Here is a 27,307-nt window from a genome sequence, read left to right on the forward strand (position 1 = left end):
GTGTGTGTGTGTGTGTGTGTGTGCGCGCGGGGAGGGGGATCCGGCGGCCCCCACCCCGCCTGGCTGCTGGCCGAAGCCGTCGTCGCGTCGCCCGCCCTGCCCGCCTGCGGCCCTCCGCCCCCGCTCCCGTGTACAGCCCCCAATAAAAACCCAGCTTTGAGCTTCGGCCTTTGTGGGCTTGGAGACCCCTGGGCCAGGCGGGCGGCCCCGCCTCCCCGCGGGGATCACGTGACGGGGCGGGGCCGGCGCTCGCGGCGGCCAATCGCCGTGCGGGCTCGCGGGCCGAGGGTCGCCATTGGCCGGCCGCCGCGGCGGAGACCCCGGGGCGCGGGACCTGTTGCTGGGGGCGGGCGGGCGGGCAGACGGCCTCGTGTCCTCGCGAGAGCTGCCCGCTGCCTCGCCGCCTCGCCGCCTCGCCGCCTGTCCCGCTGCTGCTCGTCTCGTCTCGTCTCGTCTCGTCTCGTCTTCCCCGGGCGGTGCATCGGGTGCATCGGACTGGCCGGGCCATGGAGGCGCGCGAGGACGACGCGTGGCCGCGGGCCAGCTCGGAGCTCATCCTGCTGCCCGTCACGGGCCTGGAGTGCGTGGGGGACCGGCTGCTGGCGGGTGAGGCCCGGGGTGGCCGCGGGGCGGAGGGCCGAGCCGACGTGGCGGCCCAGGCCGGGGGAAGGCGAGGCGGGGTGGGCGTGCAAGCGTGCATGCATGCTTGCTTTGCAGGCCCGGGGCCCGCCGGGGACCGGACGGGGTGCGCTGCCCGGGGAGGGAGGGCGGGCGGGGCCGGGCAGGGCGAGTCTCCGGGGACCGGCGTGCTTCCACCCCTTCCCGCCGCGGGCCCCAGCTGCCGAGTGGCCGGGGGCGGAGCCGGGGCCGCGGGGTGTGGCCTGCCTGGCCGGGACGGGGTCTGGCCTCCTGGCTCCTCTCCGGGGCGGGGATGCGACGCGATGCGCTGCAATGCGATGCCAGGCCGTGCGGGGCCGGGGAGGCGGGGAGGATCCTAGGAGCCCAGGCCGGCCGGCCCCGAGTCACGGAGCTGCTGCGAGCTCAGCCGCCGAGCCGAGCCCCGAGGGATCCGCCACCGCTGGCGCGAGGCCCCTGAGGACCCCGGCCCCTTGCTCAGCCACCCCGGAGGGCAGGGGGTACACGCGGGGACTCCAAGCGTCACGACAGGCTTGTGCATCTGGGGCATTCCCCGAGCCAGGCTGGTCAGTTCTCTGCATTTGGATTTTGGCGACGCCCGACGGTGCTCAGGACTGGCTGACTCCTGGCTCCGCATCCAGGGATCACTCCTGGCAGTGTGCGGGGGACTTAGCTGGTACACCCAAGGGCCACGCCTGGGTCTACTGCGTGCGAGGCAAGCACCCTACCCTCTGGGACTGTCGTTCTGGTCCCTTGTTGATTTTGACGTGTATCTGACACCTCTCCATTTCATGCCAGTTAGAGATCATGAAATCATGCTTCGGGTCACACCCGGCGGCGCTCAGGAATTCCTCCTGGCTCTGCACTCAGAAGTCGCTCTTGGCAGGCTTGGGGGACCATCTGGGATGTTGGGATTTGAACCAGGATCCGTCCATCCTGTATTGGCCGTGTGCAAGGCAAATGCCTTACCGCTGTGCTATCGCTCCTGCCCCTCTTTTCCTTCCTTCCTTCCTTCCTTCCTTCCTTCCTTCCTTCCTTCCTTCCTTCCTTCCTTCCTTCCTTCCTTCCTTCCTTCCCTTTCTTTCTTTCTCTTTCTTTCCTTCCTTCCTTCTCTCTTTCTTTCTCTCTCTCTCTTTTTTTTTTTTTTTTTGCTTTTTGGGCCACACCCGTTTGACGCTCAGGGGTTACTCCTGGCTATGTGCTCAGAAGTCGCCCCTGGCTTGGGGGGACCATATGGGACGCCGGGGGATCGAACCGCGGTCCTTCCTTGGCTAGCGCTTGCAAGGCAGACACCTTACCTCCAGCGCCACCTACCCGGCCCCTCTCTTTCTTTCTTTCTTTCTTTCTTTCTTTCTTTCTTTCTTTCTTTCTTTCTTTCTTTCTTTCTTTCTTTCTTTCTTTCTTTCTTTCTTTCTTTCTTTCTTTCTTTCTTTCTTTCTTTCTTTCTTTCTTTCCTTCTTCCTTCCTTCCTCCTTCCTTCCTTCCTTCCTCCTTCCTTCCTTCCTTCCTTCCTTCCTTCCTTCCTTCCTTCCTTCCTTCCTTCCTTCCTTCCTCCCTCCTTCTTTCTTTGTCTTTCTCTTTTTTTTTTTTTTGGTTTTTGGGTCGCGCCCAGCAGCGCTCAGGGATTCCTCCTGGCTGAACGCTCAGAAATCATTCCTGGCAGGCTCGGGGGACCAGATGGAATGCCGGGATTCGAACCACAGTCCAAGGCAAACGCCCTACCTCCGTGCTATCTCTCCGGGCCCTTTCCCTTCATTTCTGGTTTTTTTTGGCCACACCCATTTGATGCTCAGGGGTTACTCCTGGCTAAGCGCTCAGAAATTGCCCCTGACTTGAGGGGACTATATGGGGACGCCGGGGCATCGAACCGCAATCCTTCCTTGGCTAGCGCCACCTCGCCGGCCTCCTTTCCCTTCATCTCTATTGTAGCAACTAACGGGCTTCTAACTGCTATTTTCTCTACCTGGGAGGTTCACTTTCCCCTTCCCTCCTCCCTGATCCTCCTCTGACAATTCCCAGCATGGTCTCAAGGTGGCGCGCAGGCACCAATCAGGCACCGCACATTTGGCGGGGTCCTTTACTGAACACGGTGCTCGGTGCTTCCTGTGTCCACTCCTGTTTAGCCAGTACCACAACCGCCAGCAATGACAACCATAATTGTCAGCACACCTTTCCAAATGTTAGGGCTTTCTGCACTCGGATCTCTCCTGGTGGACTTGGGGAACCATCCGGGGTGCCCGGAATCAAACTTGCAAGGCAGATATCTTACCTGCTAGACTACCTCTTCGGCCTATCTTTCTCTTTCCCGTGGTTGTGCGGGGGTGCTCCTCTTCTACGCCTAGATCTGCTTACGCAGAGGAAGGCTCATGTTGACCAGCTACAGGCCAGGATTCCAGACTGAACCTCTGCCATCAAAATGTGAGCAACTTACTCCTGTCGGGGCTGGGGGACTCTGAGTTGCTGGAGATCAGACCTGGGTTGGCTGTGTGTGAGACAAGCACCTACCTGCTTAACATTATTCTAGCCCCAATAAGGTTTTTTTGTTTTGTTTTGTTTTGGGGCCGCACCTAGTGATGCTCAGGGGTAACTTATGGCTCTGCACTCATCCCTGATGAACTTCGGAGACCATATAGGATGTCAGGGACCCCAAGTTAGCCAGGTGCAAGATATGCGTCTTACCTAGCCCCAATAACTGAATTTTCTTTTTTTTTTCTTTTTGTTTTTTTTTTTTTTGAGGGGGGGCCACACTCGTTTGATGCTCAGGGGTTACTCCTGGCCAAGCACTCAGAAATCGCCCTGGGCTTGTGGGGACCATATGGGACACCGGGGGATCGAACTGCAGTCCTTCCTTGCCTAGCGCTTGCAAGGCAGACACCTTACCTCTAGCGCCACCTCACTGGCCCCATTGAATTTTCTGATTAGAAATCAGGACTTGGGGCTGGAGAGATAGCATGGAGGCAGGGCCTTTGCCTTGCATGCAGGACGGTGGTTCAAATCCCGGCATCCCATATGGTTCCCCAAGCTTGCCAGGAGCGACTTTTGAGCATAGAGCCAGGGGGAACCCCTGAGCACTGCCTGGTGTGACCCCAAAAAACAAACAAGCAAACAAAAGAAATCAAGAGTTGTTCACCAAGGTGGAAAAATTGCCTTAGTAGAATACTTTTTGAAACCCTGAGGAAGACTAGAGTGGTAAAATGCTTGTTGAGGTGGACGTGGCTAAGGGTTGGGGGACTAATGCTGAGAGTTCCCATGTAAGAATGTGTTAAGTGGGGCCCGGAGAGATAGCACAGTGGTGTTTGCCTTGCAAGCAGCCGATCCAGGACCAAAGGTGGTTGGTTCGAATCCCGGTGTACCCCCGTGCCTGCCAGGAGCTATTTCTGAGCAGACAGCCCCTGAGCATCACTGGGTATGGCCCAAACACCAAAAAAAAAAAATGTCTTAAGTGAGAGATGATGTGGTTAAATCAGACTTCTGAAGTGACTAGGGAGATGGGGCTGGAGAGATAACACAGTGGTAGGGCATTTGTCTTGCACAGGCCAAGCTGGGACGGACTTGGGTTCAATCCCTGGCATCCTATATGGTCCCCTGAGCCTGCCAGGAGCAATTTCTGACCACAGAGCCAGAAGTAACCATTGAGCACTGCCAGGTATGGCCCAAATACCAAAACAAACAAACCCGAAGTGACTGGGTGGTGTCAGAAAGTCTGCACAACAGGAGCAAAGACCAAGGATTTCTCAAGGCTCAAGCTCACAGGATTGTGTCTTAGCACATGTATAGGCTACCTATGTGGAGAATTGTCCTTTTCTCTGCTCCTCAGTGGCACATCAGAACTTGGTGAGGGTTCTGAATGTGGCTCTTTGCCCTTGTCTAGGTGAGGGGCCAGATGTCCTCATCTACAGTTTGGATTTGGGTGGACATCTGCGGATGATGAAGAGAGTGCAGAACCTGCTTGGCCACTACCTTATCCATGGGTTCCGGGTGCGACCAGACCCCAAAGGAGACCTTGACGTGGAGGCCATGGTGGCCGTGTTTGGAAGCAAGGGGCTCCGAATTGTGAAAGTCAGCTGGGCAGAGGGCCGCTTCCGGGAGCTCTGGCGCTCGGGCCTGTGGAACATGTCTGACTGGATCTGGGATGCACACTGGCTGGAGGGCAACATAGCGTTGGCCCTGGGCCACAACTCGGTCGTGCTCTATGACCCCGTGGTGGGCTGTGTCCAGCAGGAGGTGCACTGCACAGACAGGTGCACCTTATCCTCAGCCTGCCTAATTGGAAACTCCTGGAAGGAGCTGACCATAGTAGCAGGTGCTGTTTCCAACCAGCTCCTGATCTGGTACCCGGCAACGGGCACGACAGACAAACCAGTGGCCCCCGACCGACGGGTCAGCGGGCACGTCGGTGTCATCTTCAGCATGTCATACCTGGAAAGCAAGGGCTTGCTGGCCACCGCTTCCGAAGACCGAAGTGTTCGCATCTGGAAGGTGGGTGACCTGCGAGTGCCTGGGGGTCGGGTGCAGAACATTGGGCACTGCTTTGGACACAGTGCCCGGGTGTGGCAAGTCAAGCTCTTAGAGAATTACCTGATCAGCGCAGGAGAAGACTGCGTCTGTCTGGTGTGGAGCCACGAAGGGGAGATCCTCCAGGCCTTTCGGGGCCACCAGGGTCGTGGGATCCGGGCCCTGGCTACACATGAGAAACAGGCCTGGGTGATCACGGGGGGCGATGACTCGGGCATCCGGCTGTGGCACCTGGTTGGGCGTGGCTGTCCTGGTTCGGGGGTTTCATCTCTTGGCTTCAAGTCCGAAAGCCGGCCAGGATTCCTCAAGGCTGTGACCCTGGCCGGTTCATGGCGTCTGCTGGCAGTGACTGATATCGGGACTCTGTACCTCTATGACCTGGAGGTCAAGTCCTGGGAGCAGCTTCTGGAGGATAAGCGCTTTCAGTCCTACTGTCTGCTGGAGGCAGCCCCGGGTCCGGAAGGCTTCGGACTGTGCGCCATGGCCAACGGGGAGGGTTGGATCAAAGTCATCCCCATTAACACTCCAGCTGCAGCTGTGGATATCGCCCCGTTCAATGGCAAGGTGCACAGCCTGAGCTGGGCCCTGCGTGGCTATGAGGAGCTCCTGCTCTTGGCATCGGGCCCTGGAGGGGTGGTGTCTTGCCTGGAGATCTCAGCCGCGCCCTCTGGCAAGGCCATATTTGTCAAGGAGCGCTGCCGGTACCTGCTGCCTCCCAGCAAGCAGAGATGGCACACCTGCAGCGCCTTCCTGCCCCCAGGCGACTTCCTGGTGTGCGGAGACCGTAGGGGCTCTGTGTTACTTTTCCCGTCCAGACCCAATCTGCTCAAGGACATGGGGCTCGGAGGAGGCGGCAGCGGTGGCGGAGGTAAGTTTAGCAATGGCACTCCTCCGGCCCTCGGCTCTAGTAAGAGTAGCAGTGGCGGAAACTTGGAGGACAACTCGGAGGAGTGGGGCCCTGTGTCCACTCTTCCTTCTCTGCACGGGAAGCAGGGTGTGACCTCGGTCACCTGCCACGGGGGCTACGTGTACACTACAGGACGTGATGGCGCCTACTACCAGCTCTTCGTGCGAAGTGGCCAGCTCCACCCGGTCCTCAGGCAGAAGTCCTGCCGAGGAATGAACTGGGTAGCTGGCCTCCGCATGATGGCTGACGGGAGCACAGTCATCCTGGGTTTCCATGCCAATGAGTTTGTGGTGTGGAGCCCCCGGTCGCACGAGAAACTGCACATCATCAACTGTGGCGGAGGGCATCGCTCCTGGGCCTTTTCTGACACGGAGGCGGCCATGGCCTTCGCATTCCTCAAGGACGGAGAAGTCATGCTGTACCGGGCTCTGGGGGGCTGCACCCGACCCCATGTGATCCTCCGGGAGAGTCTGCATGGGCGTGAGATCACTTGTGTGAAGCGTGTGGGTACCATCGCTGTGGAGCCTGAACCTGGGGTGCCCAGCTTAGAGGACGCTGACTTCATGGAATCTGGCAATGAAGGACCTGGCCTGACCGACATTGTGATCACGTGCAGCGAGGACACGACGGTGTGTGTCCTGGCTCTCCCCACCGCCACGGGTGCGGCTCACGCCCTGACGGCCGTGTGTAACCACATCTCCTCTGTGCGTGCCCTGGCGGTGTGGGGCGTTAGCTCCCCGGGGGGCACTCAGGATCCTCGGCCCGGGCTTACTGCGCAAGTGGTGTCTGCGGGGGGCCGAGCTGAGATGCACTGCTTCAGCCTCATGGTCACACCAGATCCTTGCACACCCAGTCGCCTCGCTTGCCATGTCATGCATCTCTCGTCCCATCGGCTAGATGAGTACTGGGATCGGCAGCGCAGTCGGCATCAGATAGTCAAGGTTGATCCCGAGACCAGGTGAGGGCAATGCCAGCAGGGGGAATGTAAATGGGGGGGTTCAGAGGACAAGCCCCCGGTTGTGGCTTCCAGGCTTGTCCTGATGGCTGGTGTCATCCCTGCAGGTACATGTGCCTTGCCGTGTGTGAGACCAACAAGCCTGGTCTTGGCCCTCTCTTGGCTGCAGCCTGTAGTGATGGTGCAGTGAGGTAAGTGATGGTGGCCAACAGACAGGCTATCTGGTCAGCCAGAATGGATTCTGAGCCCTTTTTATGCCCCCCACAGGCTCTTTCTTCTCCAGGACTCTGGGCGCCGGCTGCAGCTCCTGGCGGAAACCTTTCACCACAAACGCTGTGTCCTCAAGGTCCATTCGTTCACTCATGAGATCCCCAACCAGCGCCGGTGAGAAGGGCCGCAGGACAGCCCCACAGGTTGGGAGGTTGCCGCCCCCCCACCTTCCTCTCTCACTCTGCTGCTTTCCTACCTCTCAGGAGGCTCTTCCTGTGTAGCGCCGCCACAGATGGCAATCTGGCCTTCTGGGACCTCACCACTGTGCTGGATCACGGCTCCACCGCCCTGGAGGCTCCAGCAGAGCCTGGGCTACCCCTCCGTAAGTGGCTTGTAGGCCAGCATTTCTGTCCCTTCCCACCTGCTACTTGGCCCTGAACCTTGACCACCATTTTCTCTCTCTAGGGCTGCGTAACCCTTGCCTAACTGTTGAGGCTCACAGCTGTGGTGTCAACAGTCTGGACACCATGCCCACAGAGGAGGGCCATCTTGTGGCTAGTGGCAGTGAAGATGGTTCTCTCCATGTCTTCACGCTGGCTGTGGAAATGCCAGAGCAGGGAGAGGCTGTTGGGGGTGCTGACGTGGCACCCCGGCTGCTTGTACGCGAGGAATATTCTGTGCCCTCTGCACATGCTGCCCACGTCACGGGCCTGAAGATCCTCAGTCCCAGCCTCATGGTCTCGGCTTCGATTGACCAGCGGCTGACCTTCTGGCGCCTGGGGCAGGGTGAGCCCAGCTTCATGAACAGCGCCGTCTACCACGTACCAGATGTGGCCGACATGGACTGCTGGCCTGTGAGCCCGGAGTTTGGCCACCGCTGTGCTCTGGGTGGCCAAGGGCTCGAGATTTACAACTGGTATGATTGATGTGTTCGTATTGGCTGGGATACTGGGCATCGGGTCTGCTTGCAGGAAATGTAGCAGGACCAAGAGTACCCGAACCATGTGCCTTCAGGTAAAGTGGCAGCAGCCATAGGTTTCTGGCCTTAGAGCAGGCGCTAGAGGTGAGTGGAGAACTGCCTGTGCAGACCAAGGACATGTCCCATTCCCCATAGCAAGACAGTTTTTTTTTAAAAAAGGCAATTTATTTGGGATAGCAAAAACCTGTGGGTCCTTCTCCCCCTCCTAGTGGGTGACTTTGTGAACATTCCCAGTTACAGGATCCTCTGTGGCCTTAAATATGGCTTAGTGGAGGGAGGCCCAGCATGGCCAGGCCAGTGTGGAGCACTTCACGCACAGCCTGCAAGAGTTGTAGACGAGCAAACATTTGACCAAACAGGTGTGGTCGTGGCTCCTAGGAGAGAAGGGGCCTTACCCATGCTGGTCTCCTCTGTCTCCCTGGCATCCCCTGCATCTCCCACACAGACCCTCCTCCGCTGTGCTGGCTTACCCCTAGGATGTGTACACGATTGTAGTAGGAGCTGAAATCCATGCTGAGTTGCACCAGGAATTTGCACACCTAGAGACAGAGAGTCACTAGCCTGTTGGCTTTTGTGTCCCTGACCAAAATAAAGACTATTTAGTGCGTAGTGTCTCCAGGTCTCTGCCTCACCGTCTCCGTGCGCACCGTGATGGGGAGGTCTGAGGCTGTGCTGACCAGGGCCGCTGTCTGGCGCAGCAGGTCTGGGAAGGGGAGGACACTGTTGAAAAGCAGCAGCCACTCACCCTGTTGGGGAGAAGGATGCTAAGAACCACCCTCTTGACTGTGCCAAGCATCTTGGCTGTGCCAGCAAGCCTCGAGGGCCACTCACCTCATCATGTAGCAGTGAGAAATCCAGACTGCTTACAGGTGGAAAAGCGGGGTACAGACCTTGTTCCACTTTGCTCTTGTAGCTCTCAAAGAGTGTAGCAAGGCGGGCACAATTATACATCACAAAGGTGCCACTCTTGGTGCTCTTTGTGGAAATGCTATCATTGGCTAGGATGAGCTGGGGGTGGTGAGGGACACAGCTGTAAAAGGGAAGAGGGAAGGCAGCCCCTCACCTCCTGTTCTCTGGGGTACCCAGGCTCACCTGACTCTGCGGCGCCGTGCTGAGCATCTCAAATTTGATAGCTGCCACCGAGAGAACTCTGAAGATCTCTGTCCAGGAAGGGTCTAAGAGAACAGAAGTTGGTCAGAGTCTGCACGAGATTACAGGGCAGGGGTGCATCCAGACTAAGTCCCGGGTTTCCTGGCGCACCTTGTACCAGGTCCACGCTGTGCTTGAGAGCCGACGCCTTACAAACCTGGGTGTGCCGGAGCCTACGTTTTAAGGAGAGTTTAAGAGGCCTGTGTGCAGGCTCAGCCCCGACCCTCTCCCAGATTCACTTACTCATAGTACTCGTGGGCAGTCAGGGAGCCATGGGCACCTGCTCCTTTCACTGGACCACAGACCAGGTGCTTCTGTCAGAAGAGCAGACTCCGCTGGTGAATAAACCCCTCCGCCCGTTCTCTGTTCCCTTCCTTCCCAAACTTCCAGGCAGGGCACATGTCAGTTCTACCTGTCTGAGAGGAGCCCGGTCATCCAACTTCCACCAAAGCAGGTCCACCTTTTGCTGCTGGAACTCGTCCTCGCAGCTAACCACGTGCACGACCATGCAGTTCTCTGGTTCAGCATCTGGAGGTGCTGTCTGTGGAGTGGGTGGGCAGGTCACCGAGGGGAGAGGAGACAGGACTCCTGCTTGGCGGAGGCCTTTAAGAGGGAGGGAGGGACGGACACTAACCGGGCCTGGGGAGCTGTGTTCAGGTCCAAGGCGCACAGCCTCCTGCAGCTCAGCCAGCACCGAGAGCAGCTCTTCGGTCACTGCCGAGAGAGAACACGTGAGCATAGCAAGCCGGGGAGGGATGGCCCGCCTTCGGGGGCCACCCCAGGCTCCCAGGGCTTACCCAGACAGTCGCTCAGGTTGGGGTCATAGCCCGCCGTGCGTCCGCGTCGTCCTTCCAGCAGCCCCTTGAGGGACAGTCTCCCGAGGACACCGGGGGGCAGAGGGTCCCCGTCGGGGATCAGCTGCGCGAGGGTGCGGCTCCTCAGGGCATCGACGGTCGGGTTGTGCAAGGAGGCTTGGGCAGCAGCCGCCGCCGCCGCAGGCCAGTCCACCAGGAGCTGCCGCAGGAAGGCCAGCAAGCGCGGGTCCCGCGCAGCAGGCACGAGGCGCACGCTCACCCTGAGAAGCGGCAGGGGCGCCGTGTGTAGGGGGGCGAACTCTCCTCCCCGTCCCGCCCCGTCCCGCCGGGGTCCCCGCGGGTCGACCCCGCCTACCCCTGAGCTCGCAGGGCCCGCGCCAGGTGGTCGGCCACGAGCACGGCCCGCAGCTGGCTGAGGCTGAGCGCGACGCGGGGGCCGGGCTCCGGGGCTCCGGGGCGGGCGCGGGGGCGCAGCGCCGGGCAGTGCAGGACGACGCGCGGGCGCGGGCTCGGGCCCGGGTGCGAGGCGTCGGGGGCGGCGTAGGCGGCGACGGCGCCCAGCACGCGCGCGAAGACCGGCGCTCGGCGCAGCTGCAGCTCCAGGCCCGCGGGCGTCGGCGAGCAGCGCAGCACCGGGGCCACGCCGGGGCCCTGCAGCGCGCCCAGCGCGCGCACCACCGGCTCGGGCACCTGCCGGGGTCAGGGGTCAGAGGTCGGCCAGAGGCCAAAGGTCGGCCCCGCTACCCCCCCTTCCCGCGGCCCCTTCGCCCGGCCCGGCCCACCTGCTCGTCCCCGAAGCGGGCCCGGAGCGCGCCCCGCGGCGCCAGGAAGTCCCGGGCGCGCAGGTGGCGGGCGCGCGTCTCCTTGAGCCACACGGGGCCGCCGCCGGGCCCCAGCGCCGCGTTCAGGGCGCCCAGCGTCTCCGCCACCCCCAGGCGGCCCGGCAGGGGCGCCGAAGCCGCCGTCGCCATGACGACCGGAAGCGGAAGCCGCCGGCCCCGCGCCCGAGGGCGGGACTTCCGGGGGCCGGGTGGGCGGGGCCGGCGCTGGCCGCGCGCCCGGAGTCGACAGGTGCCGCCGCCGCCGCCGCCCTCCCGCCCTCCGCGTGGACGGGACGGAGCCCGACCCGAGTCTCGGCAGGGCGGGGCGAGCTCGCGCGGGGCTCCTCGGGTTTCGTTCGTGCCCGCCCGCCCGCCCGGAGAAAAGGCCCCAAGTCCCAGACGGATGGACTGGACGAAGAATGGATGCCACTTGCACGACCATTTAAAACATGTAAAATACAAGATTTATGTGTGTGCGCGCGTGTATATAGGTTCCACGTTTACAGGAGTTCCGAAAGCATTTCCTCCCCTCCAACGCTTCGCATCTTTTTTCCTGTGACTCACGCCCACCGGTTCGAACAGCCGGTTTGCTTCCCTCCGACCTTGGAAACGAAAACCACTTTTTTCTTTTTGCAAGCTTTGAAGGCTTCTCCCTCGGACTCCTTCCTCCCCACGCCATCCAGGCTCAGCCGTGAACGGGCACGGTGAAGGAAAGAGCCACCCCAAACTCTCGGCTAGCAGTGTTTTCCAGAAAGCAGGATTGTCGCCCGGAGGCTGTTTTCACTTCACGGTAACTCAAGTGCCCCCCCATTTCCCCTTTTTCTTGAGTGGGGCTTGCCCGGGAGGCAGGCAGTTGTAAGTCGAGAGAGCGGGGAAGCTCACACTGGAGGAGAGGGGGATCCTAGAGACAGGGGAAAAAAAGAAAATCCCCGCCAGGCCTCCAAGACCGTCCAGGGAGGCGCCGAAAAGAGCACTGGACGGACACGACATTCCCGATGACTCTCTGGCTGCCCACTCAACGGGAGTGATCGTGTCATTCCAAAGCGCTTTCGGGTCACGGCGCTCGACCCGGTGTGCGTGTGGGGTGGAAAAGAAGTTGCTCATGGGCCCGAGGCTGCTGAGGCGCCTGCCATGCTCTCGGCGCGGCACAGGCGATCGTTGCAAGCGGCGGGTTTTCCCCAGGAAGTCGAGGGCTATCTTTAGCGGGGTGCGGGCTGGGGCCCAGGCCCTGGGGGACTCACCGCCGGCTGCAGCCTGACACGGAGGCCCTGAGCGAGCTGGCCCCGGGCCGGGCCGGACCGGCCTGGCCTGTCAAATCAAGTCAAGTCGGTCGCCAAAGCTACAGCTCGGGTCCGGAGCTGGCGGCCGGGGCCCCGGCTCTCCCAGATCTCCGAGACCCTCCGCTTGCAGCCTGGGGTTGCATCTACGATGCGGGGTGGGGGGCACTGAGACCGGGGGGGGGCTTCGACCCACTCCCTCCTTCCCTCCCTCCCTTCTGGGCGGGCTGGGACGCGCTGCTCAGGCAGGAGAGCAGGGAACGAAATCCAAGCGCAGCTGGAATGCTCTGGAGACAACAGCTGCTTTTGGGATTCCGTTGCCCGCTGTCCCGCCGTAGGGGGTGGGGTGCAGTGGGTTTGGGGAAGACGGGGCCAATGGGGGGGGGGAAGACCTTCCAAGACCCTGGAGCCGGGTCACCACCACCACCACCACTCACCCCCGTGCCCGTGCTCTCCCTGCCCATTCCCTGTCCGGGCCCGGGCTGGATGCAAGACGAGGCCGTGAAAGCTGAGTCCACTGGGAACCAGGCAAGGTGCTCGCTCACCTGGGCCCCAAAACAATAGAGGTGGCGAGGCGGGCGGGCAGGCGGGACCTCCCCTGGGGCCGGGTCCCGATCCGGATTAAGCCGATCGGCGGGGGCAGGATTAATGCTGCAAGGTTTGGGGTGCTGCAGGGAGCCACCCCGGTGCGGGGACGGGCGGACGGTAGGCAGCGTGGGGTGTGGGGGTGCAGAGAGACACCGACACCGACACCCGCAGGGCCGCCCGACAGGGGAAGCTCACCCAGGGGCCGGAGAGGAAGTGACCCGGCGCGCCGGGCTCGGGACACCCCCGCACCCGGGCCCTTTGTCCGGGCCACGTCCCCCCGAAGCCGCAGCCAGCCAGGCGGGGGCCCCCGGGATGCCCGAGCCCGGGGCGGGCGCCAGCAGCTCCCGTGCCAGCCAGCCAGCCAGCAAGCCAGCAGCAGGGCCCGGGATCCGGCTCGAGCAGAGAGTCCCGGGACGGGGAGCGCAGGGTCATTTCCCGAGTCGAGTCGCAGCCCAGCTCGGGATCCGGTCCGGTTCCTTTCGGCTCGGCTCGGCTCGGTTCGGCCCAGCCGCTCCCACACGGCAGCCACGCGCGCCCCACTAGACACGGCGTCCCCTTCCTTCCGCTGCCGCTGGCTGCAGTTGAAGCCCTTTTAAGGGCGAGCCGCCGGGCCACGCCCCCTCGCGCTACGGGGCAGCCAATCAGGGACAGGCCCCGCCCCTCACTTGCCACGCCCCCCGTCGCGCGGCGGCGGCGCCAACGGTCGCGCGGGTGACGGTTAGGGCGGGGCCGGGCCGGGCGAGCGCGCGGGAGGAGGTAGGGGGGAAACCTGAGCCGCTCGGCCCCGCCCACCCGCCCCGCCCCGCCCCGCCCCGCCCGGGAACCCGATGCCCGCCGCAGTGTGGGATTAGGGAGCGGCGCGCCGGAGCCACGCCTCCGCCAGGTGTGCGTCCACGCGGGGGCTCCGGCAGGTGCGCGGCTGCCCCGCCCCCAGGTCCCCGGGGTCGGGGCAGGGCGGGGCGGGCGGCAGGTGCTGACATCTGAGCCGCGCCAGGGGACCAGGTGCCCCGCGCCGCAACAGATGGCTGCTGTGCGCCTCCGCGCCGCTATGGGGCGCTGTCAGCGGCGCCGCGCCCTCCTACGACCTTCGACCCCGCCGCGACCTTTGACCCCGCCCGCCGTTTCCCAACCAACATGGCCGCCTCCATCGTCCTCCGCGGAGCGTCTCGCCTGCGACCTGCTCTACGCCTCTCTCACGCCGGCTGGCTGCGATGGTGAGCCCCGGGAACTCGCGGCCTCGAACGCCCCGGCTCCGAGAAGCCTTCCCCGGCCCTCGAGCCTCTCTGCCCACTCCTCCCGCCCCAGGGCCCCGCGGCGCGGGCATCGGCTCACGCCGGCCGACGACGAGCTGTACCAGCGCACCAGCATCTCCATGCTGCAGCGCGAGTCCCCGCACACCACGTACGTGGACAGCTACAGCAGCCGCGGCTTCACGGTCAACGGCAACCGCGTCTTCGGGCCCTGCGCGCTGCTGCCCAGCTCGGTGGTGCAGTGGAACGTGAGTGGGGCACCAGGCTCGGAGCCACAATCTTCCTCGCCCCGGATTCTGTCCCCCCCCCCTAAAAAAATGTTGGGTTCTTCCCCGATCACGGGTAGTTATGTTTAATTAACCTCGTCTTGTATCGCATCTTTGATCGCGCAGGTGGGATCTCACCAGGACATCACCGAAGAGAGCTTCTCCCTCTTCTGGATGTTGGAGCCCCCAATAGGTATCTGGGTGGGTTGATGTGGTCTGGACCCCAGTAAAATCATTCCCAAGCCCGGCCTACCTAAAGTCTTGAATGGGCCGTCTCTTGTTGCTTTTGCTATAGAAATTGTGGTGGTGGGCACTGGAGATCGGACAGAGCGGCTGCAGCCCCAAGTGTTGAAAGCCATGAGGCAGCGGGGCATCGCCGTGGAGGTGCAGGACACGGTGAGTCTCGTAGCTTGGGCATTCCAGATGGGAGCCCCCTGCCTTGTGCTGGCCAGGCTGATGCCGGCTTTCCTTTGCAGCCCAATGCCTGTGCTACTTTCAACTTCCTGTGCCACGAAGGCCGTGTGACAGGAGCTGTGCTCATTCCTCCCCGTGGAGGGGCTGCGCTCACATCTCTGACCCAGAATGCAGAGGGGAGAACCGTCAGTACATGACCTGATTTGTCCTGGAGGGGCCTGGCACTTTGGCCACCACTGCTCGAAGACTATTAGCCCCTCCAATCTAGCGTTGTATCTTATGTTTCCCCATAGCAGATTAATAATTTATGCACTTTCCTCCTTTTGTAGTAGCTATGTTGGTAGCCAGGGCTGAGGAAATCCAGATTTTTTCCTTTTTGAAAAACAATATAGTTCAGCCAACCAGGGTTTAATCCTCAGCACCCCATACGGTCCAAGCCAGGTGTAAGTTCTGAACACTGCTGGGCATTGACCAAAATAAGATTCCCCCTTTCAACCAGGCTATTTGAACACCTCTGGCTAGCACATTTCCTGTAAGGTGGTGCATGGGCATTTATTTGAGGACATACATATGGTCTCAACCTGGTTCCATGTTGCTTAGCTTTGGGCTAGAACAAGACCCTATGCATGCTAATCTAAAGCCCCAGGCCTGTTCTGAACACCAAAAGTCCCAATTCAGTGTGACAGGAGTAATTGGGAGCCCATCAGTTGCTTCGGAAAACTTTTAAACATAGAACTTCTACCCCTTCTACACTCCTATTGTAAAATTTGTGTCTTTTGTGATGGCAGCTGTGGAGTTCCTGTGACTGGTGACTTAGTATTGTGTCTCATTTCCCAGCACTGCATAGTACCCTGAGCACTGCTGTGAGTGGCCCACATGTCCAAACTCCCCCTCCCCATCTCCCCATAAAAATTAGGCATCACATTTTTCAAATTTTTATTGAAAAACAAACAAAAAAACCAGCTGAGTGTGCAGAATCCCTATTCAGAAAAGGCGTTTTTCGTACCTGTAGGAATAAGGAACATATAAGACATTCAGGGAAAAAGACACAGCAAAGACCACCACCCCAAGAAAAAGGGGACAGAGAGCTGGTTACTTACGAATGGAGGCCATGGACACCACCTTCCACCTGAGCTGAAGACGTTCTCTTTTCAAACTTGAGCTCCCCAGAATACATCATGGCTCTGAAGAGGGGCAGATGTTACACCAGGGTAACTGGCCCTGGACCAATCCCCACTCTGCCAACCCTTGCACAAACATACCGAACTTGGGTTAAACTCTTGGCACCAATGTCCTGGCAAGAGTGCTGGATGCCAGCAATGAGGTAAGGTACAAATTTGTGGATGGAGCCTTTGTCTTGAACAGCCCCAGACACACCCTGGGCCACCTTGATTTTGTCAGCTTCGCTGCAGAGAAGCAGTAGACATGAGGAAAGGTCAGCACACACAGGCTGCCATTGTCCTGGGATCACTGACCATACTTAGCTCACCTGAAATATCTGTTCTGGCTGCTGAGATGCTTATCCATAGCGTCAAGAGAGCCCATACCGCGGTATTTCTTTAGCCTTATTCCATCAGAGAAAAAGTACTCGCCAGGGGCCTCTGTGGTAGCAGCCAGGAGGGAGCCCATCATAACTGTAAAGAAAAGTGAGTGTTGAGACCAAAGCCGGAGTGGCACCAAGCAGAGTCCCATCAGTTAACAAGGATACTGATGCACCTTACCTGTGGAGGCACCAAGAGCCAAGGCTTTAGCGATATGACCTACATTTTGGATTCCTCCATCAGCAATGACAGGAACACCAAAGCGCCGTGCATATTCTGACACCTTATATACTGCTGTTGCTTGGGGCCGTCCACAGGCTAGCACTGTTAAGAGACAAAAGAATAGTTGGGTGGGGGGAATTAGTGGGGGGATAGGCAGTGCTGTGCCACAACTCAGCACCCAGGAGATCTTAGCTACATCTGCACCAGGACTGCAGCCTGGCTGAGGAAGAGGCGTGTCCGGGTAGCTGCTGAACATAAGCAGCTGTGACACCTCCACTCACCCCTGCGTGTGCGCGTGCACGTGTGTGCATGGCCCAGAGCAGCCTCAGGCACATGCAGTCAGCAGCCGGGAAGCCCTGCTCAGCTGGGATCAGGTGGAATAGGGATCACCGTGCAGTTAGTGCCCAGGTCCGCCCTTTCTCCCTGCAGGACTGGCAGCTCAGGCTCGAGCAGAGCAGTGAAAAGGGCTGCAGAGTTGCTTCTTGAGCTATGTCTACTGCAGATGTGGGGAGAGCAGAGCCTCCCTGGGAAAGGGGGTCCTGCTCTATCAGAGGCTTATCAGGAACGGGAGGAGCTATGTTCTTGAGCTGCTCCCAAACCATGGTCTGTCATTCAGTTGGCCCTGCCCACCCATCAGCACCACAAACCCCTGGAGCTACAGCTACAGTCAACCAAGCAGCCGGGCAGTGGGCAGCTGGGCCGGGCCAGTGGGCCTGGTCGGACTTACTATAGCAGCCCGTGACAGTAGAAGGGCATTTGGGGCTGTGGGACTTTATGTCTGGAGGGATCTTGGGAGCCGCTAAACAAAACAAACAGACCAGAGTTTAGAGAGGGCGCAGAGCAGGAGCAAGGAGGCCAGGCTAGGCGGGGAGGGAGTGGCAGGTGAGAAATGATGACAGCTGGTCTGGCTGGCATGTCACCCCAAGGGGCCTGGTTTGGCCGTAGGGCTGCCCTACCAGGACTGAGGCAGTTTCCCTAAGAACACTTGGCTCTAGGGAATATGGGGCTAAAGGCCTGATAAAGGGTCTTACCTTCCTGGGTGATGCAGATGGAACCACTGCCCATGCCTACCCGCAGGGCATCTACGCCAGCATCAATAAGGTTCTTTGCCTGAGCAGCTGTGACCACTGCAGAGGATAATGGAGAGGCACACATGAAGGTTTTGGTGGTGAACCAAGACTCCACACTTGCCCAACATCCTTCAGCACCCCTTTCCTCACCATTGCCTCCAATGACTTGAAGACTAGGATATTTCTCTTTGATGTACTTGATCATGTTGATCTGGAAGATGGAGTTTCCCTGGGAAGAGTCCTGGGACCAGGAGGAGGTTCTGGTGAGATTGGGGCATAGCAGCTGCTCCCCAATCTGAAAGTGCCTATCTGAAACTCACCAAAACCACAACGTCCACGCCAGCCTGGGCCAGCAAGTCAAGTCGATACTTGTCATCCTCATGAGTGCCAATAGCTGCACCACACAGCAGCTGTTTTTTGGCATCTTTAGAGGCCAAGGGGTAATCCCGGTTCTTTTTCAGATCTGTTCGAGCAATGATGGCCACCAGCTCATCATCTTCATTTACGATGGGCAACTTTCCTGGGGCACGATTGAATGTGAATTAGAACCCTGGTTATCGGTTCCAGAACCCAACCCTACCTATAAGCAGGACTTACCTTTTTTGCTGCGCTGCAGAATTTCATTTGCTTCCTTCAGCGTGACGCCTGCAGGGGCTACCACCAAGTCATCCCTCTTTGTCATGATCTAGAAGGTAGGAGGGGAAGCTATTGAGGATCAGATCAGATTTCTCAACACATCCTGAATTAACCAGCCACCCTCAAAAGACTCTAACAGCTTCTACAAAAAGACAGTAAAAAGGAGAACGTGGCACAGAGAAAACTGGCTGGGCTGGATCACTGGTCAAACAAGAGACTGATGTTAGTCCTTTATCTGCCTCAGGGTGGCAACTTTCAAAACTATCCAACATACGAAGACTGAGTGGTAGGAAAGGTTTACAAGAGTGAAGGAGCCAAAAACATGGCTAGACACTCATCTTTCCTGGACATCAAAGCCCTAAAAAGATGCCATTGAAATAGTATTGTTTTTTGGTTTTGGGTCCACACCTGGTGCGCTCAGGGGTTACTCCTGGCAGGCTCCGGGGGAGCATATAGGATGCTGGGGATCGAAGCCAGCTCTGTCCCAGGTCTGACACATGCAAGACAAACACTCTATTGTTGTGCCATCGTTCTGGCCCAACAGGAATCTTCTTGTCTTTAACCCAGCTAGACTAAGCTTGGCTTTCCTTAGCTAGTTGCACTCACCTCTTCCAAGAAACGATCATGCTCTTCCTCCTTGAGGAAGTCGATGTCCCTGGAGGAGATGATGCCCACCAGACGGCTCCCCATTCGGCCCGTGTCAGTAATGGGAATACCACAGAAGCCATGCTGGGCCTTGGCTTCAAACACGTCCCGTACTCGATCTCTGGGGCTGAGGACTACAGGGTCTGTGATGAATCCCTGCTCGTATTTCTGGAAAGGATAGTAAAAAAGGACCTCTCTGAATTGCATGAATCATGTTCATGGACTGAAGTTTTAAGTCTGTTCCAATTCCTTCAGTGACAATGCCTTAAGACCAATCAACACCTCAAACCCAGAGCTATGACACTCAGATGGACTTGCTGCCTTAAAAAGGTCTCAGGCTCTTCCACAGAATTAAACCCAATAGGGGAAGAAATAGGACCCTCAAGTTAATACTTAACAAAACCCATCTCATTCCCATCCCACCCCAGTCCACCTCAGTGCAATTCCCAGCAGCTCTTGACCATGATCCTCGCAAGCCCTTCTGACCTTCACTTTCCGAACTTCATTAGCCTGGAACTCTGGCGTACAGTTGTGATGGATGAAGCCAATGCCACCTGTAAGCTGCAAGATAAAAAGGCGAAAGGGGGTGATTATAAGAGGCACGATGGGGCCCGGAGAGATAGCACAGCGGCGTTTGCCTTGCAAGCAGCCGATCCAGGACCAAAAGGTGGTTGGTTCGAATCCCAGTGTCCCATATGGTCCCCCGTGCCTGCCAGAAGCTATTTCTGAGCAGACAGCCAGGAGTAACCCCTGAGCACCGCCGGGTGTGGCCCAAAAACCAAAACAGAAACAAAACAAAGAGGCAGGATGGTCTATTTTTGGGCAAAAAAAAAAACTTAGCACTCTGGAGCAGGAAAATGGTAAAAATAACAGGCAGGACATTTGCCTCATAGGCGGGGATTCCCGAAAGAAAAAAACTAACACCTGGGGCCAAAGTCATAATAACAGTGGTAATGCAGTTGTCTTTGATGTGGCTGACCCAGGTTTGACCCTAAACACCTGAGCACTGCCAGCATTAATTCCTCAGTACAGAGCTAGGAATAAGTCCTGAGCACCACCAGGCCTCCAAATTAAAAAGAAATGCAGCATCCCATCGGACTTACCGCCATTGCGATGGCCATCCCAGCCTCTGTGACTGTGTCCATAGGTGAGGAAACCAGTGGAGTCTTCAGCGTGATCTTTTTGGTCAGGGCAGAAGTTAAGTCCTGGGGAGTTAAGAAAAATAAGGGTGGAGGGTGCATGAAATACCTCGAGGAGCAGCAAGAGAGCTCGCGATCAGGGCTCCCCGTGCCGGTATTCCAATTAAGACTATTCCATGGAGGTGCTGCAACGGTAATACAGTGGGTAAGGCGTTTACCAAGCATGAGCAGACCCGGGTTTGATCCCCCGCATCCCATAGGGTCCTTGGAATACTGCTGGGAGTAATCCCTAAGTGCAGAGTCAGGAATAACTCTCGATCAACGCCCGGCGTGGCCCAAACACCAAAGTCCAAAACAGCATTCTAATTTTGTTTTTGGGTCACACCGGCGGCGCTCTGGGGAGAGCCTCCGCGCTCTCTCCCCGGGCCCCCCAGACACTATTCTGTTGAGGCAGCCCCCAGACGGGGGACAGGAACATGCCGACCCCACCTCATGCCCAGGCCTCCGCTTCTGCGATACTCACCACCTGGTCTGCAGTGAAGTCGATGTAGCCCGGGAGGATGAGGAAGTCACTGCGGGGAGGGGGCGCAGTTAACCCCGGGCTGGGGCCGAGACCCCGCCCCGGCTGTCAGCACGGACCGGCTCCCCGGCCACTCGCTCCAGACCCACAGCCCGTCCTGGCCCGGCGCTCCCCTCGCTGGCCCCGCTCCTGCCCCTGCCCCTGCTCCGGAGTGCGGGGAGGCCAGGCGGCGCATCATGCCCGGCGCCCCGGATCGCCCGCGCGCCCAGCCCTGCCTCCCTCCCTCCCTCCGCGCGCGCCTGCAGGATCGCACTTGTAGGTGAGGCCGTCCCCGCAGTTGAAGAGCTGCTGCGCCGTGAGCCCGTCGTCGGGCACGTACGAGGTGCCGCCGCTGATGAGATAGTCGGCCATGGCGGCGGGCGGGCGGGCCGACAGAGGGACCGGGCCGCGTGTCTCCGTGGCCCGCGCGGTGCCGCAGAGGCCGCAGCCGCCCGCGCCGCGCCAATATAAGCCGGAAGCCGGCGGCGTCATCGCGTCCGCGCGCGCGGCCACGTCAGGACGCAGCGCGTCAATGACGGGAGGGGGGGGAGAGAGGCGAGGCCGCGCCTGCGCGCTGCGGCCCGTCGCGTCGTCAGTAGCCTGAGCTGCGGGTGTCTCCGCCCCGGCCCACCCCGCCCCCCAAGGCCCCTTCCCAAATAAAGAGGCGTTTTCCACCAGCGTGTTGAAAAGACGTGCTTGTCATTCTTAATAAACAACTAGATTAAGAATACATAAGAGAAACAGAGTGGTATCTGTATATGATACACGAGTGTATGTTACAAGGATTCCATCAGGCACGGCAGCCTCGGGTTTAAGGCCTCGATGTTGGGCCAAAAAAAAAAAAAAAAAAGGCATGGTAAAGTTTTGACTTTAACATCTAAAATGTCACTTGTCGTAAGGAGGGTGTAATAGAAATTGTCTCTGATAAATCATAATTGAAGTTGCTCTCGTTTTCCTTCCATTAAGATGCCAAGAAGTTGAGCAAGTAGACAGACAGACAGACCACGGCTTCCTGCCAGAAGGGAAGCCGGCTGAGCTGGGGAGATGCCCCAAAGGTTCGATCCATCATTGATTCCATTTTCCTGGACGAAGGGAAAGGGCCACGTTTCTCCAAACAGTCAGAGCCCCTTTCCCCAGGCCCCAGACAAAAAAAAAAAAAAAAAAAAAAAAACCAGAAAAGTCAGCCAGCAACTTTATAGGACATCGGGTTCTCGGGAAACCCAGAGCCCCGTGGGCTGAGTCTGCTGGAGCAGGCTTATGCTGAAGATGCACAAAGATGAAGGGACAGTTTCCTTTTACACCTTAAAATAGAAGCAGCCCGAAAGGGCTCAAAACTACATCAATAAAAAAAAAAAAACAAAAACAAAAAACAAAACAAAAAAAAAAACGGAGGCCTCTTCTTTAGTGGAAAGTCTGTCTGATTTAGATGGTCTCCCTCACACTGAAGTCGAGGGATTTCAATGCATGGTGCTTGCAGTGGCCACTGCAATAGCTTCTTGGATTTCTCGTATCACCAGGATCCGAGTCAGCATCTGTCCCATCTGTTCTCTGCTGATAGGCTGGACCGAGTACCAGATTGGGCTATTGGGTGCCACAACCGGCTCAGGCGTCAGGTAAAAGGTGTCATTCCGGCCTTTCACACTCTGAGGGCTAAAGAAGACTCTGGTAAAAGCAGGGTAAAACCACCATTCTTCCCCCCACTGTGTTATTTGTTTTGTTTCTATGATGGCAAGACTCAAAGAACTTCACCCATGTACACCACCACTGAGACACATCCCCAGTCCTCTAACCAACCAATCTCAACCCTCCAACGATGGAACTACCAGAGAATGCTATATGAAAACTAGCGATGGTATGGTGATGTTTAGGACTGTCTATGCAGCCAGCATACTGTATAGTCAACGAACTCTAGAATGTCCTGTCTGCAATCTCTGACAGCCAATCCCCATAAGCTCCTTTTCTTCTGCTTTTCTCATGCTAGCTAGTTCCTCTAACCACCCATCCACCCACCCAGAACTCACCTACTTGATAGCTATGTAGCACTTGCCACAAAACCATTTCCAAGCCTTTATTTGCCTTGTTCCTTCTACCCAATACCCGTTTTCCATGAGGTACTATCTGCCCTCCCAGCTCAAGTCTTAATTCAGGGCTCCTTAACTCGATGTCTTTTGCTTTTAAGCTTTTGGGCCACATCCAGCAGCTCTCAGGGGTTACTCCTGACTCTAAGCTCAGAAATTACTCCTAACAGGTTTGGGGGACCATAAGAGATGCTGGGGATAGAATCCAGGTTGGCTGTGTGCAAGGCTCTACCTGCTGTGCTATTGCTCTGGCCCCTAGGTAATGTTGTTGTTGTTGTTGTTGTTGTTTTTACATGTTTTATACCATGTTAATTAGAATAAAACCTTCAATGAGTTTTTTTTTTGGGGGGGAGTTGGGCCACACTTGGTGACCCTGAGGGGTTACTCCTGGCCATGCACTAAGAATCAATCACTCCTGGCTCAGGGGGACCATATGAGATGCCAGGGAATCAAACCACAGTCCCTCTTAGGTTAGCACGTGCAAGAAAATCCCCCACCGCTTGTGCCACTGCTCTGGGCCCCCTTCAGTGATTTTTATTTACAGAGACCATCATCTACCTGTGTCTATGAAAGTTTTCATGTACTTGTCATTACTAATCTCATTCCCATGTAGTTTGAACTCCAAAGCCACACTGGCTTCTCTCTACTAAGGTATGTCCTGATCTGTTTATCTTGGGATATTGGCACAATATTTTCTTGTTGTCCAAGCCACTCCATCCCCACCCTCCCACTACTTCCCCCCTCCATGGCCCCACTAATCTCCCACCCTGTTGCTTGTTGTCTTAGACCTTCTTCTCAGATGTAACTTTATTGTGGAAGAGCGTGCAACTTGTTTACCTCTTTCTGTGGGTTATTTCCTTTGAGCACCTAATCACTATCACTGTGTATTTATGTAATTGCTAGTTGTCTGCCCTGGGGTACCAGGTCTTATTGATTCTCAGGTTAACATGCAAAGTGGGAGTCAGGAGAGGAACACTCCCTAGGTTGATGGCAGTGACAGAAAGTCATGGCCAGGAAGGTATAGGGGAGAGAGGCAGTGTCCCTGTGGATCTTGACCTCTCGTGAAACTGTTTCATCAAGGAGCAGAGACCATTTTATATCATGACACTGGGAGCAAATCCTTTGAAAAGACCATAAGGTTTCTTCTATATTTTGCTTTTAGGAAGTGTCTTTTTAATAAATTTGAGACTAGGAATTCTTTTTTTTTTTTTTTTTTTTGGTTTTTGGGCCACAACTGGCAGTGCTCAGGGGTTACTCCTGGCTGTCTGTTCAGAAATAGCTCCTGGCAGGCACGGGGTACCATGTGGGACACTGGGATTCCAACAAACCACCTTTGGTCCTGGGTCGGCTGCTTGCAAGGCAAACGCCGCTGTGCTATCTCTCCGGGCCCGAGACTAGGAATTCTTAAATATGCGGGCCACACTGATACATTCATCCCACAACAACAGAGTCACACAGCCGTAATAAGTCTCCTCACCATTTAAAGAGGTAGAAATCATACAGCTTGATGGGACATCTCAGTGGATTCTCTGGATTTTCTGTCTGTTCTGCATACATGTCATCTGTAACTAAAAAACAACCCCACCAACAGACATGGCATTAGTTTATCTTTGCTCAGGCTCAATCTAGAAACCCTGGGTTACTAGCCATCCCAAGAACAAAATATCAGGATAGAGAAAGGAATGAGGCATGAATAGTTGACAATGAAGGAGAAAGGCAGCTATTTTTTAAGACACCGGGGAAAATTCCTATGCACTAAATAAATCCCAACCTCCACACTTACAATGTAGGGTTTAAAGGTATAGGAAGAGGGAAGGGCAAATAGCACCTGGTCCTGCAGCTTCCTGCATTCTTCCTACCTTTTTGGCCGGTCTGATGTATCCCAAGGGCCTTCAGGTACCGAATACTCGTGCTCTTATCCTTAGGATTGGAGGGGTTTTTCTTGGTTTGACGCAAAACCTTGGAGAAAGCCAACTTCATGTGCTGGTCCACTGTCTTCAACAAGAAGTACCTATACCACAAGTAAAAGCAAGGCAAAGGGAGAGGTGCCGGGGGAAACCTTGATTTATCTAGCCTCTGCTATCAGTGCTTTGGAGGGGCTCCTGTACACTCCCAGGCCCTGGGCAGGTCCATACCCAAACACTGTCTAACGGAGAAGCCACATCAAGACTGATGATGGGGTTTTCGGCAGGATGTTTGCTTTAGTTACTGGTCAACACACATAATGCAGCCAAGTGGGGCTGAGGATTTTCAGTAGCACAAAGGCTCCCCAAGAATGTGTTAAAGAAACCCAGAAGTCCACCTCGATAGTTTCCACCCACTTTACTGGGCTGATGCAAGGAAGGGCTACACTTGGAGCCTCTAGAACACTTACTTGGTGTTAAAGAACATGAGGGTGGTCAGCAGAGTGGAAGGGGAGTGAGCCCCGAGCTGCTTGCACTCCCACAGCATCTCCTCAGTCACATGGCTGGGCAGGACGTAGCCTAGGAGGAAGAGAGTACAGCTACAACAAAAGGATAGCAGGCAGTCCCTCAGAGGTGCAGGATGGAGAAGTGAGGCAGAAGAACCACAGGGATTATAAATTCAACCAGGAATCTCTGGAGATAAGACTGTAAATAGCTTGTTGAAACAAAGATGGCCAACCCAAACCCGTATACAAGTTTCTGAAGTAGGACCTAAAAATACTTGTTGAAAACCACTAACCTAACTACTCTGACCTGAGACAATTCTTCCTCTAAATCAAGGTTAATCTGAGGCAGAATTGACCTCAAAGGAAATGATATGTCTAAAATTCTAAAACCCAACACTAAACACATGCATACTTCTCCAGAAAGAGGATACAAAGCACCATTACTTCTGAAGATGTCCAGGGCCCAAAGAACTGGAATGCATGCCTTTGCCCTTACTAAACCTTCTTTCCTATCTTCCATCTTCAGAAAGCAGGCCCAGTATCATCCACTCTAAAGGGCAGACTCATATTCAGAACTCATATTCAGGTTCCAGGGAGGGCTGGTTTTGCCAAAACATTGCTTCACGAATGAACTTAGTCAGAGCTGGATTGAGGCAATAGTTATGGTTTGATTAAGCACCCAGGGCAGCGAGATCCGCTCCAAAAGATGACATGTGTGCTAATCACAAATGTCCCTGCACTAGCTCATTAAACAATGTTTAAATATGTATATTCCAGGCAGTGAGGACAGAGTGAGAGCAGCAGACACCATCAATCTCTGTAGCGTTCTCAGAATTCTTCAGGCATGCAGCGCGGCACCACTCACATCCTAGACTCAAGGAAATATTCTGCCCGATCCATTTTTTTTTTCTGTTCTTGCCAAATGTGGCATATGATTGCAATAGTGCACATCCATTTCCTGAGGGTAGATTAAGACTCCACACTATTATGGCCCAGTGGCAATGAGAAAAGCCTCAATAGTCTGAGAGGTCTGAAACAAAGTAAATGGCAGAAAACAGACCTCCTTAGGGAAAGCAAGCCCTGTACGTAGATCCAGGCATACCTTGGCACGATTTATTTCATCTAGATTCACTCTGCTACCTGGTATGAGTACTCTAACTTTCCTTATTATCAACAACAGAAATTAAAATATATATGAAACAACATGTGCTTGAAAAATCAGGATACCTGATAAGTAAACTACACAAAAGTCCTAGTGTCCCATATGGTCCCCCAAGCCAGGAGTGATTTCTGAGCGCATCACCAGGTGTGGCTCAAAAAACAACAACAACAACAACAACAACAACACACATACACACACACACACAGAATGTAAGGATCAACTTAAATAGTTTCAAAGAGAAAGGATTGGTACATGATAAATAAAAACTACAACACATTGAATCATAATATATATGTTCAAATTACCACTGAACACTGATTCACTGGTTGTTGCTGGTATAATCAAATTGTAGTGAAAATTAGAAAAAAGGGGAGAAAATAAAATCCTTGTAAAAATTTTTTTTTATTGATAGGGAGTCAAAAAAACTTTACACAACAAAGTTTCTCTTTGCACCTCAGCTGCTGAAGCAGTATTACTGGAGTATTGTAGTTTGGGACTACGATTTAAAAATAAACATGTGACAGACTTCAGTATCTATGAATGAAATCTTATTTTGGGGTTTAGTTTTTGTTGTGGGTTTTTGGGCCATACCCAATGATGCCCACGGGATAAAGTCTGAATCCAGTGGGCTGTATGCAAAGTAAACGCCCTATACTGTATTGTTTCAGTCCCATTCCGAACTTTCTTTCTTTTTAGTTTTTGGATCACACCCAGTGGCATTCAGGTGTCACTCGAGGATCTGGCTCAAAAATTGCCCCTGGCAGGCCATATGGGATACGAACCACAGTAAATCCTAGGTCAGCTGCATATCTCTCCAGCCCCTACCTGTCCATTTTTAAACTGAGTTATTTTCTTACCATTCAAAGTTAGAGTTTGTATATTCTGGATTATACTCTTTATCTGGTATGTTTTCCTAAGATTCTCTTTCAATTTATCTTCCGTTCCCTTAGTAGTGTTAATTTTAACTAAACTTTAATTTTTTTTAGATTATCCCCTTTTTTTTTGGTTTTTGGGTCACACCTGGCAGCGCTCAAGGATTACTCCTGGCTCTATGCACAGAAAT

The 27,307-nt window shown here is 56.0% G+C and overlaps 5 protein-coding genes across 6 annotated transcripts in view; 2 read left to right on the forward strand and 3 right to left on the reverse strand.

Annotated features, from left to right (window-relative positions):
- The first annotated feature begins 484 nt into the window (after positions 1–484).
- On the forward strand, positions 485–8,816 carry WDR6 (WD repeat domain 6). The gene is made up of 6 exons (XM_049777327.1): positions 485–606; positions 4,508–7,016; positions 7,121–7,204; positions 7,281–7,397; positions 7,487–7,605; positions 7,689–8,816. Exons 1-6 carry the CDS (start codon positions 507–509, stop codon positions 8,147–8,149), a joined length of 3,390 nt encoding a protein of 1,129 aa, XP_049633284.1. The 5' UTR covers positions 485–506; the 3' UTR covers positions 8,150–8,816.
- Positions 8,413–11,137, reverse strand: DALRD3 (DALR anticodon binding domain containing 3). Its single transcript, XM_049777695.1, has 12 exons — positions 10,949–11,137; positions 10,522–10,856; positions 10,149–10,426; positions 9,986–10,065; positions 9,764–9,892; positions 9,595–9,665; positions 9,463–9,524; positions 9,295–9,377; positions 9,034–9,210; positions 8,835–8,948; positions 8,673–8,741; positions 8,413–8,576 (listed from the first exon to the last, which is right to left on the reverse strand). Exons 1-12 carry the CDS (start codon positions 11,135–11,137, stop codon positions 8,457–8,459), a joined length of 1,707 nt encoding a protein of 568 aa, XP_049633652.1. The 3' UTR covers positions 8,413–8,456.
- Positions 11,138–13,961: 2,824 nt separating this feature from the next.
- On the forward strand, positions 13,962–15,098 carry NDUFAF3 (NADH:ubiquinone oxidoreductase complex assembly factor 3). Its single transcript, XM_049777419.1, has 5 exons — positions 13,962–14,066; positions 14,158–14,350; positions 14,495–14,561; positions 14,664–14,764; positions 14,845–15,098. Exons 1-5 carry the CDS (start codon positions 13,987–13,989, stop codon positions 14,977–14,979), a joined length of 576 nt encoding a protein of 191 aa, XP_049633376.1. The 5' UTR covers positions 13,962–13,986; the 3' UTR covers positions 14,980–15,098.
- A 608-nt stretch (positions 15,099–15,706) lies between these two features.
- On the reverse strand, positions 15,707–20,993 carry IMPDH2 (inosine monophosphate dehydrogenase 2). The gene is made up of 14 exons (XM_049777360.1): positions 20,869–20,993; positions 20,559–20,607; positions 20,000–20,101; positions 19,383–19,457; positions 18,858–19,064; positions 18,213–18,300; positions 17,936–18,135; positions 17,766–17,856; positions 17,577–17,672; positions 16,504–16,647; positions 16,272–16,416; positions 16,045–16,188; positions 15,883–15,966; positions 15,707–15,788 (listed from the first exon to the last, which is right to left on the reverse strand). The coding sequence occupies exons 1-14, from the start codon at positions 20,964–20,966 to the stop codon at positions 15,767–15,769; spliced, it is 1,545 nt and encodes a 514-aa protein (XP_049633317.1). The 5' UTR covers positions 20,967–20,993; the 3' UTR covers positions 15,707–15,766.
- Positions 20,994–21,611: 618 nt separating this feature from the next.
- The window catches only part of QRICH1 (glutamine rich 1), a 43,316-nt gene continuing 37,620 nt past the window's right edge, over positions 21,612–27,307 (reverse strand). For both annotated transcript variants that reach the window (XM_049777343.1, XM_049777342.1), the window contains exons 7-10: positions 25,047–25,155; positions 24,532–24,683; positions 24,150–24,240; positions 21,612–22,244 (exon numbers count right to left, since the gene is read on the reverse strand). In XM_049777343.1, the coding sequence (XP_049633300.1) occupies positions 22,052–22,244; positions 24,150–24,240; positions 24,532–24,683; positions 25,047–25,155 (545 nt within the window). In that variant the 3' untranslated portion in view covers positions 21,612–22,051. The remainder of the gene's footprint in view (positions 22,245–24,149; positions 24,241–24,531; positions 24,684–25,046; positions 25,156–27,307) is intronic.

This window comes from Suncus etruscus, chromosome 7 (genome assembly GCF_024139225.1).
Source record: "Suncus etruscus isolate mSunEtr1 chromosome 7, mSunEtr1.pri.cur, whole genome shotgun sequence".
Taxonomy (NCBI): domain Eukaryota; kingdom Metazoa; phylum Chordata; class Mammalia; order Eulipotyphla; family Soricidae; genus Suncus; species Suncus etruscus.